At 35.2% G+C, this 17,508-nt stretch overlaps 1 protein-coding gene across 1 annotated transcript in view; it reads left to right on the top strand.

Moving 5' to 3' along the window:
• MYH15 (myosin heavy chain 15) overlaps window positions 1–17,508 on the top strand; it is an 85,163-nt gene that overhangs the window by 27,649 nt on the left and 40,006 nt on the right. Inside the window, exons 17-25 of the mRNA XM_087721433.1 lie at window positions 699–831; window positions 2,894–2,961; window positions 5,193–5,280; window positions 5,388–5,505; window positions 6,270–6,393; window positions 9,678–9,814; window positions 11,121–11,376; window positions 15,737–15,979; window positions 17,237–17,413. Of these exons, the coding sequence (XP_087577559.1) occupies window positions 699–831; window positions 2,894–2,961; window positions 5,193–5,280; window positions 5,388–5,505; window positions 6,270–6,393; window positions 9,678–9,814; window positions 11,121–11,376; window positions 15,737–15,979; window positions 17,237–17,413 (1,344 nt within the window). The remainder of the gene's footprint in view (window positions 1–698; window positions 832–2,893; window positions 2,962–5,192; window positions 5,281–5,387; window positions 5,506–6,269; window positions 6,394–9,677; window positions 9,815–11,120; window positions 11,377–15,736; window positions 15,980–17,236; window positions 17,414–17,508) is intronic.

The following is a 17,508-nucleotide window of genomic DNA, read 5'->3' as shown; positions in this document are numbered from 1 at the left end:
TTTAACCCCTCTTTCAAAGCTCAGTATGGCCTCAATGACTCTATAAAAGAATGTGAATAACCAGCTGTTTGCAAGGAATATAAATCCACCATCCAATCAAAACTGAAGAAGCTTCAACGAAAAGCCAGAAAGTCCAGTTGCCTCTTGAAAAAGCATATTTGGGACAACAATGACCTGGATGACTGAGAATCTCCATAGACGAGATCAATAGTCACCATTTAAAGACCGAAAAGCAAAATACCTTTTCCCATACACAGGTATTTCTTGACTTACAACAGTTCATTTAGTGATTATTCGAAGTTACAACGGCACTGAAAGAAGTGACTTATAACTACTTTTCATACTTAACAATTTTTACAGCATTCCAGGGTCACGTGATCACCTTTTTTTGACTTTCTGACAAGCAAAGTCAAGGAAGCTAAATTCACTTAACAACCATATTACTAACTTAAGAACTGCAGTGAGTCACTTAACAACTGTGGCAAGGAGGGTCATACAATGAGGCACAATTCTTTTAACAATAGTCTCATTTATTATCATAAATTTTGGGCTCAATTGTGGTTGTAGGTCGAGGACTACCTATACTTCATAGATCAAAACTAAATATAGAATTGATGTCAAGTAAAAAGAGAACAATTGGCTGGGTAGTTTAGTTTCTAGCTTGTTGGCTTTAAAATTCTTTTTGGTGCTTCTTTTAGGTGCCCTATAACATAGGTGGTTGGCTTGAGAAAAACAAAGACCCTCTCAATGAAACCGTGGTGGGTATTTTTCAAAAATCTTCCAACAAACTTCTGGCCAGCCTATTTGAAAATTATGTCAGCGCTGACAGTGGTAAGTGAAATAACCTTATATTTTATTTCTTGCATCACATATAGAAAATGTGGATAATAAATATATTAGCTTATGACCTTGGAATATTTGGCAGTGGCAAATGTTAGGCACATAAATATCTCTCTGGGGAGCAGAGTAAGAATCAATAATTCAAATTGTTGGTACCTCATTAAGTCTGTTTGCTGGCTCTGGTTGAATGATAATGATAAAGCAGATATTAAAGAGTACATTTCACAACTAAATATTGCCTATTAGGGCAGGAGCAGAAGCAGTGAGTTGGAATTAAAAGGAAGGAATTTCAGCGATATTTCCTCAACATATGCACTTTCAGTTAGAGGAGTAGGCTTCCACATGATTGGCCAATTCTCCTTCATTATAATCTTCAAATAAATACTGGATCTCAGAGATGCTCTAATTCAGGGTGTCAAACTTAAGGCTCATGGGCTGGATTCAGCCTGCGAAGTGCTTAAATCTTGCCCACGGATTTAACGGGCCTGAAAATAATAAAGGACTGGGCCGCAGTGTCTTTGGAAGTCAAAATGGGACATGCACCCCTGTTTTGGCTGGCAGAGTGCTGCAGGAGGATGTCTATTTCAGGGTTGAAATGAGAGGTTTGCTCACCCCACTCCTATCACTTATGATATTACTAGATTGGGTAATAAAATGTTTGCAAGAAAACAATCAAGCTTAGACAGCATCAAGGAACACACACAAACACACACACATACAAACACACAGAGAGAAAGAGTTTTGAAGAATGAACAATCTTCAAAATGTACATTCATATTTCTATAATGCAAAATAATCCATACAAAAGTGATATTTTGTAGTTCAGAGATATAAATCCTGTAGGTGTAGACATGTACTGTTGCAAACAAATTGGATGCAGATCTTTGTGTTATATAGGCAATTTTTTATATGAAAGAACAAAATAATATATATTTACTAACACAGAACTTGCATATACACACACACACAAATGTATCTATCTATCTATCTATCTATCTATCTATCTATCTATCTATCTATCATCTACCTACCTACCTACCTACCTACCTACCTACCTACCTACCTACCTACCTATGCACATACATGTTTGAATACACAGCTACATCTGTTTAATTTTGCCTTAGAGTAATCTCGAAGTCAGCCCTTACGTTTGGTAAAACATGGTTTATGGCTGACCATAATGGATACGAATAGCCATTGTGGCTCCTTTAACCAATCATGGTGATAACTTAGTATCACAACTCAGACACAGTAATTTATGGATGAGTCAACCAAGTGAAAATAAATTGTGCCTTGTTTTTTAGAACTGCATACAATTATTGTGCATGGGTCATTAGTTGACAATGGTTGTGTATATTATGAATATTAAAACGGCATTATAGGAATCCATTCTCAGTGGACACTAGCTATATGGTTCCAATAAAACAAAGCTGAGATAATTTATACACAGACACACATAAATAAGTTAAATAAGGATGTGCCTTTAGTTATAAAAATATTTTGTTCTAAAATATTGTACATTTGATAAGTAAAAAACAAAGTTGACTACTTTACAAATCTCTTGTTATGATTGATTATTTAATAGTTATTTATAGAAGCCAAATATCCACATATTTTACACCATAATTTCTCAAAACTGAAAAGACATCAATTACCCCAGTTAGCCCTATGATCAGAATAATTCCAATCAGGCACTGTCTATACAGTAACTCTTGGAGCCAAAGTTTTCATGGAAGATGAGTTCTGATTGACAGTTGACATAAATAATTGTTATCAATAGTTGATATCAATAGAAAAAACTCTAAATATATATTTTTTAAAAAGTTGATGTAATGGTTGCTCCTGGCCCAAGATTTGACTCTAGTTGAATAGAGGAAGTTCAAAAGAAGATTTGAAGATTTGCTGAAAATACCACAGAAAATACCACTGAACCCAAAGAAATTTGCTTGTTGTTTCTAAAATACTCCTAAACTTCTAAATCACCTAAAACACCTGTGGTTATATATTAGTGCTGTAATGAGAATTTAATTCTGTTTTTTTCTTTTATTTCAAGTTGATCAAAGTGGAGAGAAGAAACGCAAGAAAGGGGCTTCCTTTCAGACAGTGTCATCAATGCATAAAGTAATTTTACATACACTTTTTAAGTATAATACCTCATTTATTTTCTTTCACTGCTTCAGAAATAGTATATTTGAATTGTAACAGAACAATACTTAAAAATTCATTTTCCAAGTTCTGAATTTTCAGCATGTTCCCTTCAAAAAAGAACTATTTCTTTAAAAAATTATATAAATACTTAAATTTCCACAGGATTCATTGTTATTTTTCATGGCAACCAGTGGTTAGATTCCTCAGTGACCAAAGGCACTTCCCAGTCATCTAGATTCTTTTTCAAAGGTAGCTGGCATATCTGCTTTGGTAAAAGTAATTGGAGAGCATTTACCTTTTAGGAGTTCAGAATATAATCTGAATTAGCTCTGCTAATATATAATGCTAAACCATAATGTAAGGGTTTTTGAAATGCAAAACTACTTATGCAATAAGTGCAACATGCCATAATTACTTGTTTAGCAAACTATGTCCCAAAGGCCCCGGTAGATATACATATCTGAGAATCAGTGAGAGCTTATACTTCAAAACAAAGATTCAAATGTGGCCCATCTTCACAGAAGATATGAAAGATTCCTGCTTATGTTCTCTATATATTAGGTAATATTTTTGCCATTGATAAAATTTGTGGCTTAGCCCAAATTGTAGAAAATGTGCAATTCTGGATAAAAAAGTGCAATTTCTGCTTGTCACACTCAAATATATAAATAGAATAACTGCTAAATATCTGAAGATCACACTTTCAGGAATGAATATTCTGTGTTTAATTTTGTTTGTTTTTCTTTTCAGTGTTAGCATTTAATACAGAAGATAGGTCTTCCTTCAATGTATTTAATTCATTAAAATTATCAGATACCTCTGTTCAGAGCCAAATCTGTTACAGAAAAAAAAATCTGCAGGATCCTTTTGGCCCAGCAGTTCCCAATATGTGGTGTAAAAGAGCAGGAACAGACCTTGCCAGAAAGACCAGATTGCCTGATTGAACAACAAAAATATGGAAGGGGATGAGGGAACTGAAAAATAACTTAGTTTGCTTGTTTAGAATCATAGAATTATAGGGCTGGAAAGGAACGCGGATGGCTTCTAATCCAATTCTGCTCAAGGCAGGAGACTTCTACTATCCCAATCAAATTGGTTTCCATTTAAATAAATAATAGTTTAGAATAGAATAGAGCTGGAAGGGACTTTGGAAGTCTTCTAGTTCAGCCCCCTGCTCAAGCAGGAGAACCTATCCTATCCTATTTCAGATAAGTGACTGTCTAGTCTCTTTTTAAAAACCTCCAGTGATGGAACGCCCACGTTTTCTGAAGGCAAGCTATTCCACTGGTTTTGTCCTCACTGTTAGGAAGATTCTCCTTAATGCCAGGTTGCTTCTCTCTTTGGTTAGTTTCCAACTTGTGCCATCTTGAAAGTTTAAAATTGGATGATGTGGTGTACACGGTGTATAACCTTTTTCAGAATAAAGGCTGCATCCAATCTGTAAATAGTATGTAAAAGACCTTATGTCAAAAGGATTAAGAAGAAATTATAAATAAGTAGAAGGGACTAGGACAAAAATTTTCATTTCATTAAAATGTGATTTCATTTCATTAAAATGTGATTTCATTTCATTAAAATGTGAATGCACAGTTAACAACTTCAGCACCTCATATTTAATATGTTCTCCCTTCTGCTAGGCTAACAATTATAATTTGCATCTAATGGTGATTCTGGAACTACACATAGTATTTTTGGAAGAGACAGGCAATTATGAGGCCTCAGGTTGTGTGGTGTATACTAAACACAGTGTAATCCAAGACGGACATCACAACAATACACTTTCACTTTTAGAAAGCAACTGTTTCTAATTTTCTACAGTGGAAGAAATATTAGACTTGCATACACAAACCCAACACTCACCCAAACTCATTATGATATGAAATAACATTATTTTTTAGCATTATATCTAAATAATACCAAAATAAGAATACTTAATACTTAAGTAAAAACTTGAATAGACAGCAGAGAACTGAAGTATGCTTCATTTTAGGACCTCAGTTAGTATGGTAATTTATGATGTAACTCTTCCAAAAATAATTGCTTTTTTCAGTGAATTTGCTCACATGACATGGCCAAAGTAAGTGAGACGCAGTTTTTTGATTTAAATGTTTAAATGATTTAAAAGTTTCATGATATAAATGGCAATTTATACTCTCACTAATTCCACTGTTTAGATTTTATTTATTTATTCTCTCTGTATTTAGGAAAATTTAAACAAATTGATGACTAATTTACGATCTACATCTCCTCACTTTGTGCGATGCATTATTCCCAATGAAACAAAAACTCCAGGTAAAACTCTTTGAATATATTTTGTTTTTAATACTTAATTTAATGGGAAGAAATCCTGCTTTTAAGCATGCATATATAGGAATGCATTTATTATCCTATCGTTTCAGGGGCAATGGATGCTTTCCTTGTCCTCCATCAACTTCGCTGTAATGGCGTCTTGGAAGGAATCCGCATTTGTCGCAAAGGCTTTCCTAATAGAGTCATTTATGCTGACTTTAAACAAAGGTAATGTGAAAATCAATGGCACAGTCAAACTGTTACCTTTGCAGAACTGATATTTGTTCTTTAGTAGCAGCTCAGTAGATGCGGTTCTTCATTTATTCTGGCCAACAACTGGCCGGAATAAACTGTCTTTGAATAAAAAAATGGCAACATGAAAGATATATTTTAGAATATGCAACGATTCACATTCAAAGAAGACAAAAGGATGTTTTTGATTCCACAGAGTTAACTGCATTTGTAGCGCCCAAATTTTCCCAGAATTGCATACATCAGCATAAGCTGATTCCTCAGCTTTGCTGCCCTCAAATCTAACAGTCAGAATTTTCAGCCAGCATGGATAGTGGGCCAGAGTGGGTTAAAAATTCTGGCTAAAAATTCTCATCTCTGAAGAGCACCAGATTGAAAAAGATTGATGTAGACATATTGATTAGATGGACAAAGTGTCTGGATTCACTTAACATACTTAATCTGGCTACATTTTTGTGTCCACATAGTAATGAAATCGTAATCATACCCTATGAATTGTCACAATCTGCCAAATCACAAAAAACTAATCCAGGTTAAAACCAATCAAGTTATATAAATGTTTGAAATAAATAAACAAATACATTTAGTATGATGTGTAAATAAAGTACAATATCTACATTTTAAAAAAAAGCTTGTTCTGGAAAGGCAGATACTGTGAGGTATTAATAGACTTCCTGATTCCTAAATCAAGGAAAGAATTACACCATGGTTTGGAGTTTAATTTTATTTGTTTTTACCAGATACCGCATCCTGAATCCTTCTGCAATTCCAGAGGACAAGTTTGTGGACAGCAGAAAAGCTGCTGAAAAATTACTGGGCTCTTTGGATATTGATTGTAACCAGTACCGCTTTGGGCACACCAAGGTAAAGCAGTTCAGTTCATCCAGCAATGGAATAAATGAATAGACATGTTCCTTGTTAGTATCTGGATCAAAACTCTTTTAGAATGAAATAACTATTATAAGGGTTATAAGGGAGAGTTGAAATAAACCTTACTTTATGTTTTTTAAACATGTATCTCCTCATATACAGCCCCATTGATAAAGTCTGCCTGCATTATGTTTGGGCAGAAAAGTTTTATCTCAAGAAGGAAAGGAGAGATTTAAAATGTATTTACTACGAGATCCACAGCCTTGCTATCTACAGGTAGAGATTGAGATTTGAATCAATTGCATGAATCTTTTAATGCAAAAAAGGTTTGATCCTGTGGGTTTAATAGTCATCCTTGAAATCCTTCTACAGTGCTTTGCTTTGTCCCCCAACTCTGAAGAAACAGGCAACATTTCTCCATTTTTCTCTAGATTCTCTATTGGCTTCTTTGCACAGGCATAGTAGTTCCATTATAAATAGCTTACCAGAATGCTGTTATGGTTCAAATACATAAAGGAAGAAACATATCTAAAGTGCCTTGGGTAGCGATCAGCCACTATGTAATTTGGGTCCAAATGTTTTACTGTATCCAGGCTGACAATAAATACATAAAGAGAGAAGCATTTCTAAAGTGCCCTGGGTAGGAATCAGCTACATTTGGGTCCAAATGGCTTTATTGTATCTGGGCTGACAAATCAATCAGCACTCATATGTTTGAAAAAGACCATTTTTGGTATCAACTGAGACCATTTCTCCACTAGTGATATAGAGAATCTTCTAGCATTACCTGGTCATAATAATGATATAAAACCTGCCTTTTTTGTTATATGGCACAATGGTAGTTGAATTACTGTAGAAGCCTTTATAAATCACTAAGAGAGATCCTGCCTTAGGTTTGATTTAAAACTCCTGCTACTTGCCAACCTGATGTTTATACAGATAGGCAAAATGTTGTAATATTTATTTCCACTTCAATTTCCTAAATGTCTATTAAAACTTGAGCAGGATGTTTTTAAAACTTTCAGAAGTTTTCTTTTTTCTATGACAGAGGCTATTTATTTATTGTAGGCATGGAATTTGACAGGAAATCCAAAGTAGTAAATAACCTTTAAGTAGTCAAATACTAGATGGGCCACCTTCAATCTGGGACCCACAGCTTTCCAATGATTGCCTTTTCCTTGCACCAAAGCCAAAAGATTAACAACCCATCCACTTGTCAAAGGACCACAGCTGAAGAAAGATAGTGGCTATTACTATAATATTACTTGCCTTTGTTCCCATATAGCACTTGTGAAATCTAGCACTTTCTCTCCCTTCATGAATCTACCTCCTCTCCTGCTTACACCCACTTCTCTACTTAACACATAGATTTAAACACACTGCTAGGCTACAAGACGAGTTAATTATTAACTTGCTGCTCTTCCTGTCAACTGTAGTTTAGCTGGCATATTTTAATTAAGTTCCAGAAGAGACTAACTTTTGCACTAGAATAAAAAAAAACTATGACCTAGCTTTCCTTCTTCTAATATATGCATTTTTGGAAATTATATTACATCCTTCATAGAGTCCTAGAGTTGGAAGGGAAAAGCTGCTGTGTTGCATGTGTACTACTCCAAGAAGATATATTTTCATTGCTAGATTGACCACATTCTACATTGTCACATTGTCTTCTACATTGTGGAATATGGCTCAGTAACTAGAACAATTTCACTTCACAATGAGATATTGTGTTTACACTTATTTGTATATACATATTGTTATTATGTTTATACTTATTTGTATATACACATAAATATATCTATAATTTTGCTTCTGTAAGCAGTTGTAAGAATAAGCAGCACAGTTGGTAGCATAATCTGTCTCTATGTGTCTTAGTTTCTGTCCCAATTCTAAACCAATTTTAACACTTTTATGACATTTGTCCAACTAAGAATGCTGTTGCAGTATTCTCAGCCTTCTGTACCCAAGGGAAAATACCCTTAGCTCCGTCAACATCTTTTCATAGGAATTTCTAGCTCCCAATCATTTTACTATCTTTCTCTGAATTTATTCCAAGTCAGCTCAATAATAAAAATGAGGTCTGACCAAATCAAATTAATATGGAATTATTACGTCATGTGTTTTGGAGATCTTACTTCTTTTGATACAGTCTAAATTTACATCTTCCTTCCTTTCTTTGTTTTTTTACTTAATTTCTTTGTGAGGAAATTTATGGACAAGTCCCTTCAGTTTTCTTAGTAAGCTTTTTCAGAAGTAGTTTGTCACTGCCTCCTTCCTAGGGCTGAAAGAAAGTGACTAGGCAAGGTCACTCACAGACTCCCAGTTTCTAGCCTGATGCTTAACCACTATATCAAACAAATTTTATTCTAAGATATTTTTCAGGAGAAATATTATAAGCCAGAAGTCTCTTGTCCTAAAGCCGTACATTTATTTTTTGTTTCCAAAGTGAGTTCTTCATTTGTGTCTTAAATTTATTTTTTTACTTGCAGTATCATTTTTAGTTTATTTCCATCTAAAATAATGGCATATTATCTATCTCATTCAATTTTCTGTCATCTGCAAATTTGATAAATATTCCTCTATTTTTATATCTAAATCATTTGTAAAAATATTGAAGAATTGAAGACCCTGTCCTAAGTTATCTTAGTCAAAGCTTCAATGCCCAGTCCATCTTCAAGACAACTTTGTCTGTGGTCCCAGAATCCAAATCTCTCTTACAAATATAATTTCCATATCATAGTTCATTTATAGTATTTTCCTTTTCCTTTCCCTATCTTTTTCATAACCTGGAAAGATAGAATGGAATACTGTTCGAACCCTCAGTGTCTTTATCTTTTTCAAATGTCTGCTGAAAATTAAGTAGTGATTAAAAAAAATAGACCTAGCATTAGGACTAAACGTCAATTTTTATTAATGAAAAAGCCTAATGGAAAAAGGTATATTCTAAGCTCTATAGTATAGACTTATATTATCATTCACATTTGCTTTTACAACTTTTAATTTAAAGAAAAGTGAGATACATTTTTAATATTTCAAGAGTCAATAGTAATTTCAACTATTAAATTAACCACCTTTTGCACTGGATAATGCAATATCACTTCTTCTAAACTGACATTAAGATTTCATACTCTACTATTTTTATCTTGTTATCGCAGTGTGCTGATACAACTATTACTATGCCCTTATACTGTTGTGCTTTGTTACATCTCTGAAACTGATCTATGTGTCACCAATACATTGATTAAATTTATTTGACAAACTGATGGCATGTATCTCAGGTTTTTTTTAAAGCTGGTCTCCTAGGCCATCTGGAAGAAATGAGAGATGAGAGATTAGCCAAGATTTTAACACTAATTCAAGCAAGAGCCCGAGGCAAACTGATGCATACTGAGTTCCTGAAGATGCTAGAACGAAGGTATTATGCTATATACTCTTCACAACACTGTACACTGGGGACAAATTGTTATTTCTTTTTTTCCAAGTGATTATATTATGCAGCAATTTTCTTCAACCTGGCACCATCCAGATAATGCAGCTTCCAAATATACAAGCCAGCATCATTTTCACCATGTGGATTAGGAATTTGTAGTTTAAATTACATATGTGAAGGAAGTAGCTTGAGGAGGCAGTAGAAATTTCATTTGTGGAAAGAAACTTCAAAGTAGTTCATGTAATATCTGATATTTCGCAATTGTGAATAATGCCATGAAATGCCCGAAAAAATGTATTGTTTTTTCCTTCTTTCTCCATATTATTATCTTATGCAAACAAGGTTTTTTTTATGCTGACTCAGACCTGAATAAGATCCCTCCCCCACTTCTATTTCTACACTGGCATGTTCTGGGTATTTTTTTCTTCCTGTGCTCCACTGAAGACTACGAGTGAGACAGCCTTAAGTCATCCTTAGTTACAGCATTGTTAAAATAACCTCTCCTCCATTAGTCTAATATTATCCAAGGACAACCTCAAGGTTTATAAAACCTGTCAGGCTTTTCCATGACTGACTATGGAGGGAAGTAAGATAACTGCAGTAACTTGAAACATTGGCAATAAGGGCAAGATAATGACTTGCAATAGGCATACCAAATATCATCCTAGAATAACCGCCAGGAGACATTTGATATAGAATGGCACACTAAACAAAAAATTACATGGATTCAAGCACTATAATTCAGCAGTGGAGAAAGACCTAAATTTGGATCACTAAGAAGGAAAAATGGCTGCAGTTTTTCAAGATTACTTGATACTTTTGTTACATTTAAGTAAAGGCTCATATATTCTTGTTTTCTTATTTCAAAAGGTATTTATACAATATAAATAAAAATAATATGTATACATACTAATGGTAACTGTCACAGCTGTTTCTGATGCTGTGCAAAAAAAACCAGGTAACTGTACATATTGCTTTGAAAATGCAAAAGAAATGTAGAAATGGTGTACACAAAATGAAGCATACAATCTAGAAATAGGAATTATTAAAATATGTAGCATCACTATAATATTTAGTATATAAAAGAAAACAAATTATTAAGGCCTAAGCTCATGAGGGAAGATCCAAGAACAAGTACTAAAGTTGGCTCCATTTCAGATAACTCAAGACTTCCTTCCTTCCTTCCTTCCTTCCTTCCTTCCTTCCTTCCTTCCTTCCTTCCTTCCTTCCTTCCTTCCTCCCTCCCTCCCTCCCTCCCTCCCTCCCTTCCTCCCTGCCTGCCTTATTTCAGAGATGCCCTGCTTGTGATCCAGTGGAACATTCGAGCTTTCATGGTTGTGAAAAACTGGCCTTGGATGAAGCTATTTTTTAAGATCAAACCCCTCCTAAAATCAGCAGAGACTGAAAAGGAAATGGCTAATATGAAAGAAGAGTTCCTGAAATTGAAGGAGGCCTTAGAAAAATCAGAAGCCAGAAGGAAGGAGCTTGAAGAAAAGCAAGTTTCTCTTGTACAGGATAAGAATGACCTGCTCCTCCAGCTGCAAGCAGTAAGTAGATTAAAAATCAGTGTTAATTAATCCAACCCAAGCTTTGGTCCACCAAAGGAAGCTTGCTGTGAAACTGGTCCTGCTAAGTACAAACAGTGAAATCCAGGGGCACATAAAGCGGGGTATAGGACTGTTCTCCTCGTACCCTTCACTGGCCCCTTTTTGCCCCCAGGGTTCTGCCCCCATCCATTCACCTCTACCATTTCTCCTCAGTTGTTAGGACCCTAGCTGTTCACACCGGCCAATGGGACCCATCCTCTTTAGTCCCAGACCCAGGGGCAAAAAACTGTTCAACCCGGGCTTTTGGGCCCAGGTGACAGTTCACCGCCAGCCAATCGGAGGAAGGGAAGGGAGAAAGAGAGAGCGAGGGAGAAAGTGTTCCATGTGGGGTTTGTTTCTCCACCCAGTTGTCTCGGATCCAAGCTTGAAAATACTTTGCACAAGAAAGTTAAAATCATGACTTTCTACTTGTCACAATTCCTCAAACTACTTCTCTTACTTTTACGCCAAAGCTCTTAATATTATAATTACTTTAGTCATATAATATAACTACATTGTAAAACTGAATCATATACCCTTACATAGACAGATTCCTTTCTGGCAGTGTTTATCTTGTGTTATTCCTGTTTCGCCTATTAACAGCACAAAAGGTTTGAGGATTGCTCTGGTAGTTTGATTTATGTGCCAATTCCTAGAGGGAATGGGAATGTCATTTATAGAAGAAGGAAAAGGATCTATGGAGGATCCAGATCCCAATGCAGGAAGGATACAACCACAGGCACATGTTATTGCAGAGGTACATGTGCCACAAACGCCCAACAACCAAATGTTCAAAAGGGAAACACCTTTACAGCAGCACAATACATATACATATTACAATAGAACAAATGCCTATAACCGTGATGTCGAACCTATGGCATGTGTGCCACAGGTGGGATGCAGAGCCATTTGTCAGGGCGCATGAGGGTTGCCCTGTCAGCTGGCCAGTGTGCATGCACATGCTGGCCAACAGAATTCGGCCTTCTTTTGAGGCATTTTTCAACATCCAGAGGCTGAAGGCTCCGGAGCGTGAAAAACCAGCCCTACAGGCAAACTGGAAGTTCAGGAACGTACTTCCAGTTTGCTCATAGGGCTGGTTTTAGCTCTCCAGAGTATTCAGGGAAGGCTCCTGAAGGCTCTGAAGGACAAAAAATGGCCCTACGGACAAACTGGAAGTCACTTCCTGTTTGCTCGTATGGTCATTTTTTTTGCCCTCTGGAGGCTTCAGGGAAGCTTCCTGAAGGCCCCTAAAGTCTCCAGAGGGCTAAAACCAGCGCTACGAGCAAACCAGAAGTCCGTTCCTGAACTTCTGTTTGCTCGTAGGGCTGGTTTTTCGCACTCCGGAGGCTTTAGGGAACCTCCTGAAGCCTCTGGAGGGCCTCCGGGTGGTGAGAGTGGGGGAGGCTGTTTTCGCCCTCCGCAGACTCCTACAAAGCCTCTGGAGCCTGGGGAGGGTGAAAAAAGCATGCTAAAAGCTTGGAGGAGCGCTGGTCGTGCGTGCATGCGCACTAGGGTCATGCACATAGCATTATAGGTGTGGCACGCCTGCGCACGATCCCCCTGCGCTCCCCCGGCTTTTGGCATGCAAGCCAAAAAAGGTTCGTCATCACTGGCCTGTAACATCCGTTTAAAATAGCATCTATTTAAGTCTATCACAAGCTTTTAATACTTTCAATCTTAATTTACTCAAAAGTCCCCTTCTTTTCTTTGAGTACTTCTTTGGGTAACTACATTTTATATACTGTGAATCATAAAGAAAGAATAGATAAGTAGAATTGAAGGCTTGCCAAAAATGATTGATACATGCTCCATCTTATAAAAAATAAAATTAAATGTTTGACTGTCAGACATTTTACAGCAAGAGAAAATTGGAATGGACAATATGGTGTTTTTTTAAAAAAAATGCCTGAGATCAAATCAAATCTTTTATTGTTATTATTTGTTTCACTTGCTGCTGGGCAATATGGCTCCCCAAAGTTTATAGCTCAAGGAAGTAGAATTTTCTTTCCATTGATAAAAGGCTGCTATAAGAAAGTAGATACTAGAGAATAGTCAATTTCCTACAAGTAAACAAGTAATAATTCTGCATTTTTTCCTTTAACGCAAAAACAAAGATTGCAGAAGTGACATAAATCTATACAAAAAGGATATGCAAATTACAAAGGAGAAACATATTCAAACACATTGTAAATCTTTTACTCTATAAAATAGGGAAAACGTTTTTTTTTTAGTTTATCATATTTTTCAAGTATTTTTCACTATAAACTTAGCTTGCTTTATTTTTAAAAAATAAATATCCTAAAAAGGAGAAAAAAGAAGCAGTTAGTTTCAATAATTTGTTCATCTCAGGATGACAGCCTTCATTTTGCTCTGCATTAGTTAACATTACTTTACATGTAAATATATGAAGTGTAAAAATTTAAAAGCTAGAGTATAAATACTGATGTTTTTATACGTATTTCAGTCTCAGTCTCAGTTTCCATGGCAAATCAACAAAGAAAAGGAATGTTAAATTTGGGATATGTAGCATTTTATATACAGTTTGTTGGTGTGCTTTTGCACTGGCAAAGAAAAGAATGCATATTTTAAATGTTTATTATCTTGAACTTATATCTCAACTGACTGATTATTCTATTTATACAGGAAAAGCAATTTATGTCACATACTTTTTCACTTCATAAATCCTTTGTGATGAGACAAGTAATTTTGGTTGAGATATCACAGAAGCTGAAATATTGTACTGGCTGTTTGCTTATTGACCACTGAAAAATGGGTTGTAAAATCCAGTTGAACCTGTAGGTAACTTGCTTTATGACTTACATTTGTGATGGACAGGCTCCATTGTGGTCATAAGTGAGGACTACCTGTATTCACCTAAGAATAAATAGTGTTGAAAGTGGACTTACTTTTTATGGTATATGTATAGGATTCAGAAATAAAAATAGTAGTTCTGGGTTTAATAATCACCAGATGTAGTAAATTTAGATTAAAAAATCCACAATAAATAGAACCATCACTTGCTATTAGAGTTGAAAGTTTCTTTAGTTATTATTTATTTATAAAATTACTTCTACGGTGCCATTTCACACATACATCTCTGGGCACTGACACATGTAGAAACATTACAAAAAAGTCCAATATCAACAAAAGTGTTGCATGTCTAATTATTTTGTTCCAGTTTACTGACTACATGTATAGATTATCTGCACGATGATGCGACCCCAGGCTAGTTCTGTGCATCTTTTAATGGTGCACACATTGCTACTGTAACTGAATCTTGTAAACTTGCTGCTGGCTGTTCACTTTCTTGGTTATTTTCACATTTTCCAGATTTCTCTGGAAAGTTAAGTCTTCAAATACTGTCCAAATATGATATTTTGTGCCTGGTTATTTCTGCCTTGAATGAGAACTTCGAGTTGTTGTATTTGATGATTCATTTGTTTTCTTGGCTATCCACAATATCCCCAGGAGTCTGTTACAACTACTTCAATTCCAAACCATCAATATTTTTTCTATCCTACTTTTTCAAAGCACAACTTTCACTTCCATAAAGTATCATACGGAGATTATTCCTTACATGATTCTGATCTTTGTAGGCACAGAAACATGACAACATTTGAAAATCTTTTTCGAAGTCTTCATTGTGAACCTACCAAGTACAAGCCTGTAGCATATTTTCTGACTCCTGGTTTCTTTATTGCAGAGTAACCGTAAAAAGCAGAAACTAGCCACTATTTCAATATTTTTATTGTATAAGTTGCTGAACTTGTTGTCAGTATTTTTCTATTCTTTATGCTTACTCTTAGTCCCATTTTTCAGTGAACTTTGATTTTTATTACTAGAACTTCCATATAATACCTTTAAAATCAAAGAATGTTTTCCCTTAATGCCAACTTCAAGGTAAAAGCAGTGGAAGAGAGCGCTTGTCCATCTATCATGTCTAAAACTTCAACAATGTACCAGTGACATAGATTGTTACGACTAAAAAAAACCACAACAACTGACAGTTTGAACAAGTTTAATTTTGACCGCACAAAACCATATAGTCCAGTCCTTTCACTGTGTTAATAAAGAGCCAATTTAAAAGCAAAGTGTGAACACTTTTCATCTATCCAGACATCAATATCTACTGCTTAATATTTTCCCAAGAACTCAAAACAATCTTGTTTTTGCAATAATCCCTTGCATCTAGCATGGGTTTAGCGTAGCATGTAGTCTAGATTCCAATTTTGTGACTTAATACAAAAATGTATAGTTGATGACTGGTTATCTAAATAGGTTTTCTTGAGCCATTAATACAAGTCTCTGCAAATTCTGACAGGAGCAAGATACCCTTGCAGATGCAGAAGAACGATGTGATTTACTGATTAAATCTAAGATCCAGATGGAAGCCAAAGTTAAAGAACTGACTGAACGGGTAGAAGATGAAGAAGAGATGAACTCTGAGTTGACATCCAAGAAGAGAAAGCTGGAGGACGAATGTTCTGAGCTGAAGAAAGATATCGATGACCTTGAAATTACTTTGGCAAAAGTTGAGAAAGAAAAACATGCTACAGAAAATAAGGTACTTTTAATATTTAAAAACCAAAACCAAAAATCAACCTGATCTAACTGTATAATGGTTTTAAAAATGGGTTAAAAGTTACATATTAGAGTGAAATCATTCCTAACTTCACTGACATGCTGAAGAATCAGGAAAGGAATATTTGGATCGTGATGGATAGCTTAATGAAAATGCCAGACTAATGTTGGTCCCTTTGAAAAAAAGTAAATTTCAGAGTAAAATGAATCAAAATTAAAATGCCCACAGTTTGAACTGAAAGCTGCGGTTTCTCAGTGGGAAAAGGTTACAACAGTTGGAGATTTAAGACTAGAAAAAGAAAGGCATAGTGGGGGGAATGAATGCAATAGCATAACTTCATAAAATTGTAAATTGTGTAAAAGTAGACAGAAAAAACATTAAATCTTTACTGAGTCCAGTGAAATTGAATACTATAGATGTTTTTGATGACATATAGAGTTCAGTTATGGATTTTGCTAACTTAAGGTCTAATAATTTTTCAGGAAAAAGATATGGATGAGAGAATCTATATAAATTACATTATTTCCTTCTCTTATTTTGTCATCCTGATATCTACGCCTATAATTCTCTTATTTCCTGATTCACATGAAGAAATGCAGTATCTAAGTATTAGTTACACACACAAATACACAAACGAAAGCACCCATACACAAATGCACATGCACACACAAAAACATGTATTTAATTATGAAACCTAAACTAATGTAGATAAGATTTTCCATGCACAGACTGTCCTCTCCAGGTATTGGCCACATCCACAGTTGCCTGGAGATACATTATATGCTATGACATCTTGAGTGTTGAAAATGGCTATGCAGGTTATTTTGAACAATATATTTAATTACCTGGATATGGAACAATCTCTGCTCCAATACTCTAAGCCCAGGTTTATCAAACTGTGTTCTTCACTGTAAAAAATTGATAGAGTTCCAAGAGAAATTAAAACTCAATTGAACACAACCTGTTTTGGATCACTAGAGTTTTGCTCTTGATAAGGAATTCTAGATTTTTTTTTCAACAAATAGGTTTCACAAATGAAAACCCTTCATCCTTTCTTATTTGATGGCATTCTGTGATTCAATTTACATGAGGTCATACTCCAAAAAGGAGCAGCTTTCTTTCTTTTGCATGAATCAGAAGTATATTGTTTTCCACAAACAAGGATCAAAATGCATTTGAACTGCATTCACTCTGCAAGAAGTTTTGGACTTTTATACTTACTTCCATTTCATTTTTCAGGTTAAAAACCTAACAGAAGAAATGGCAGCACTAGATGAAACTATCAGCAAACTTACAAAAGAAAAGAAATCTTTACAGGAAGCTCATCAACAGGCCTTAGATGACCTGCAAGTAGAAGAAGATAAAGTCAATACTCTGAGCAAGGCTAAAGTAAAACTGGAGCAACAAGTTGATGATGTATGTTTGGTTGTTGTTCTTGATGATTTATTAGATATACCTTACCCAACTGGAGCCTTTAGATACAATGGAGTACAATGGAGTATATTGCCATA

This window comes from Thamnophis sirtalis, unplaced genomic scaffold (assembly GCF_051295495.1).
Source record: "Thamnophis sirtalis isolate CommonGarterSnake01/CBP01778 unplaced genomic scaffold, rThaSir2_p1.2 scaffold_8, whole genome shotgun sequence".
In the NCBI taxonomy this organism is placed as follows: domain Eukaryota; kingdom Metazoa; phylum Chordata; class Lepidosauria; order Squamata; family Natricidae; genus Thamnophis; species Thamnophis sirtalis.
The sequence above is the reverse complement of the archived record's forward strand: the minus strand, read 5'-3'. Positions and strand labels throughout refer to the sequence as shown.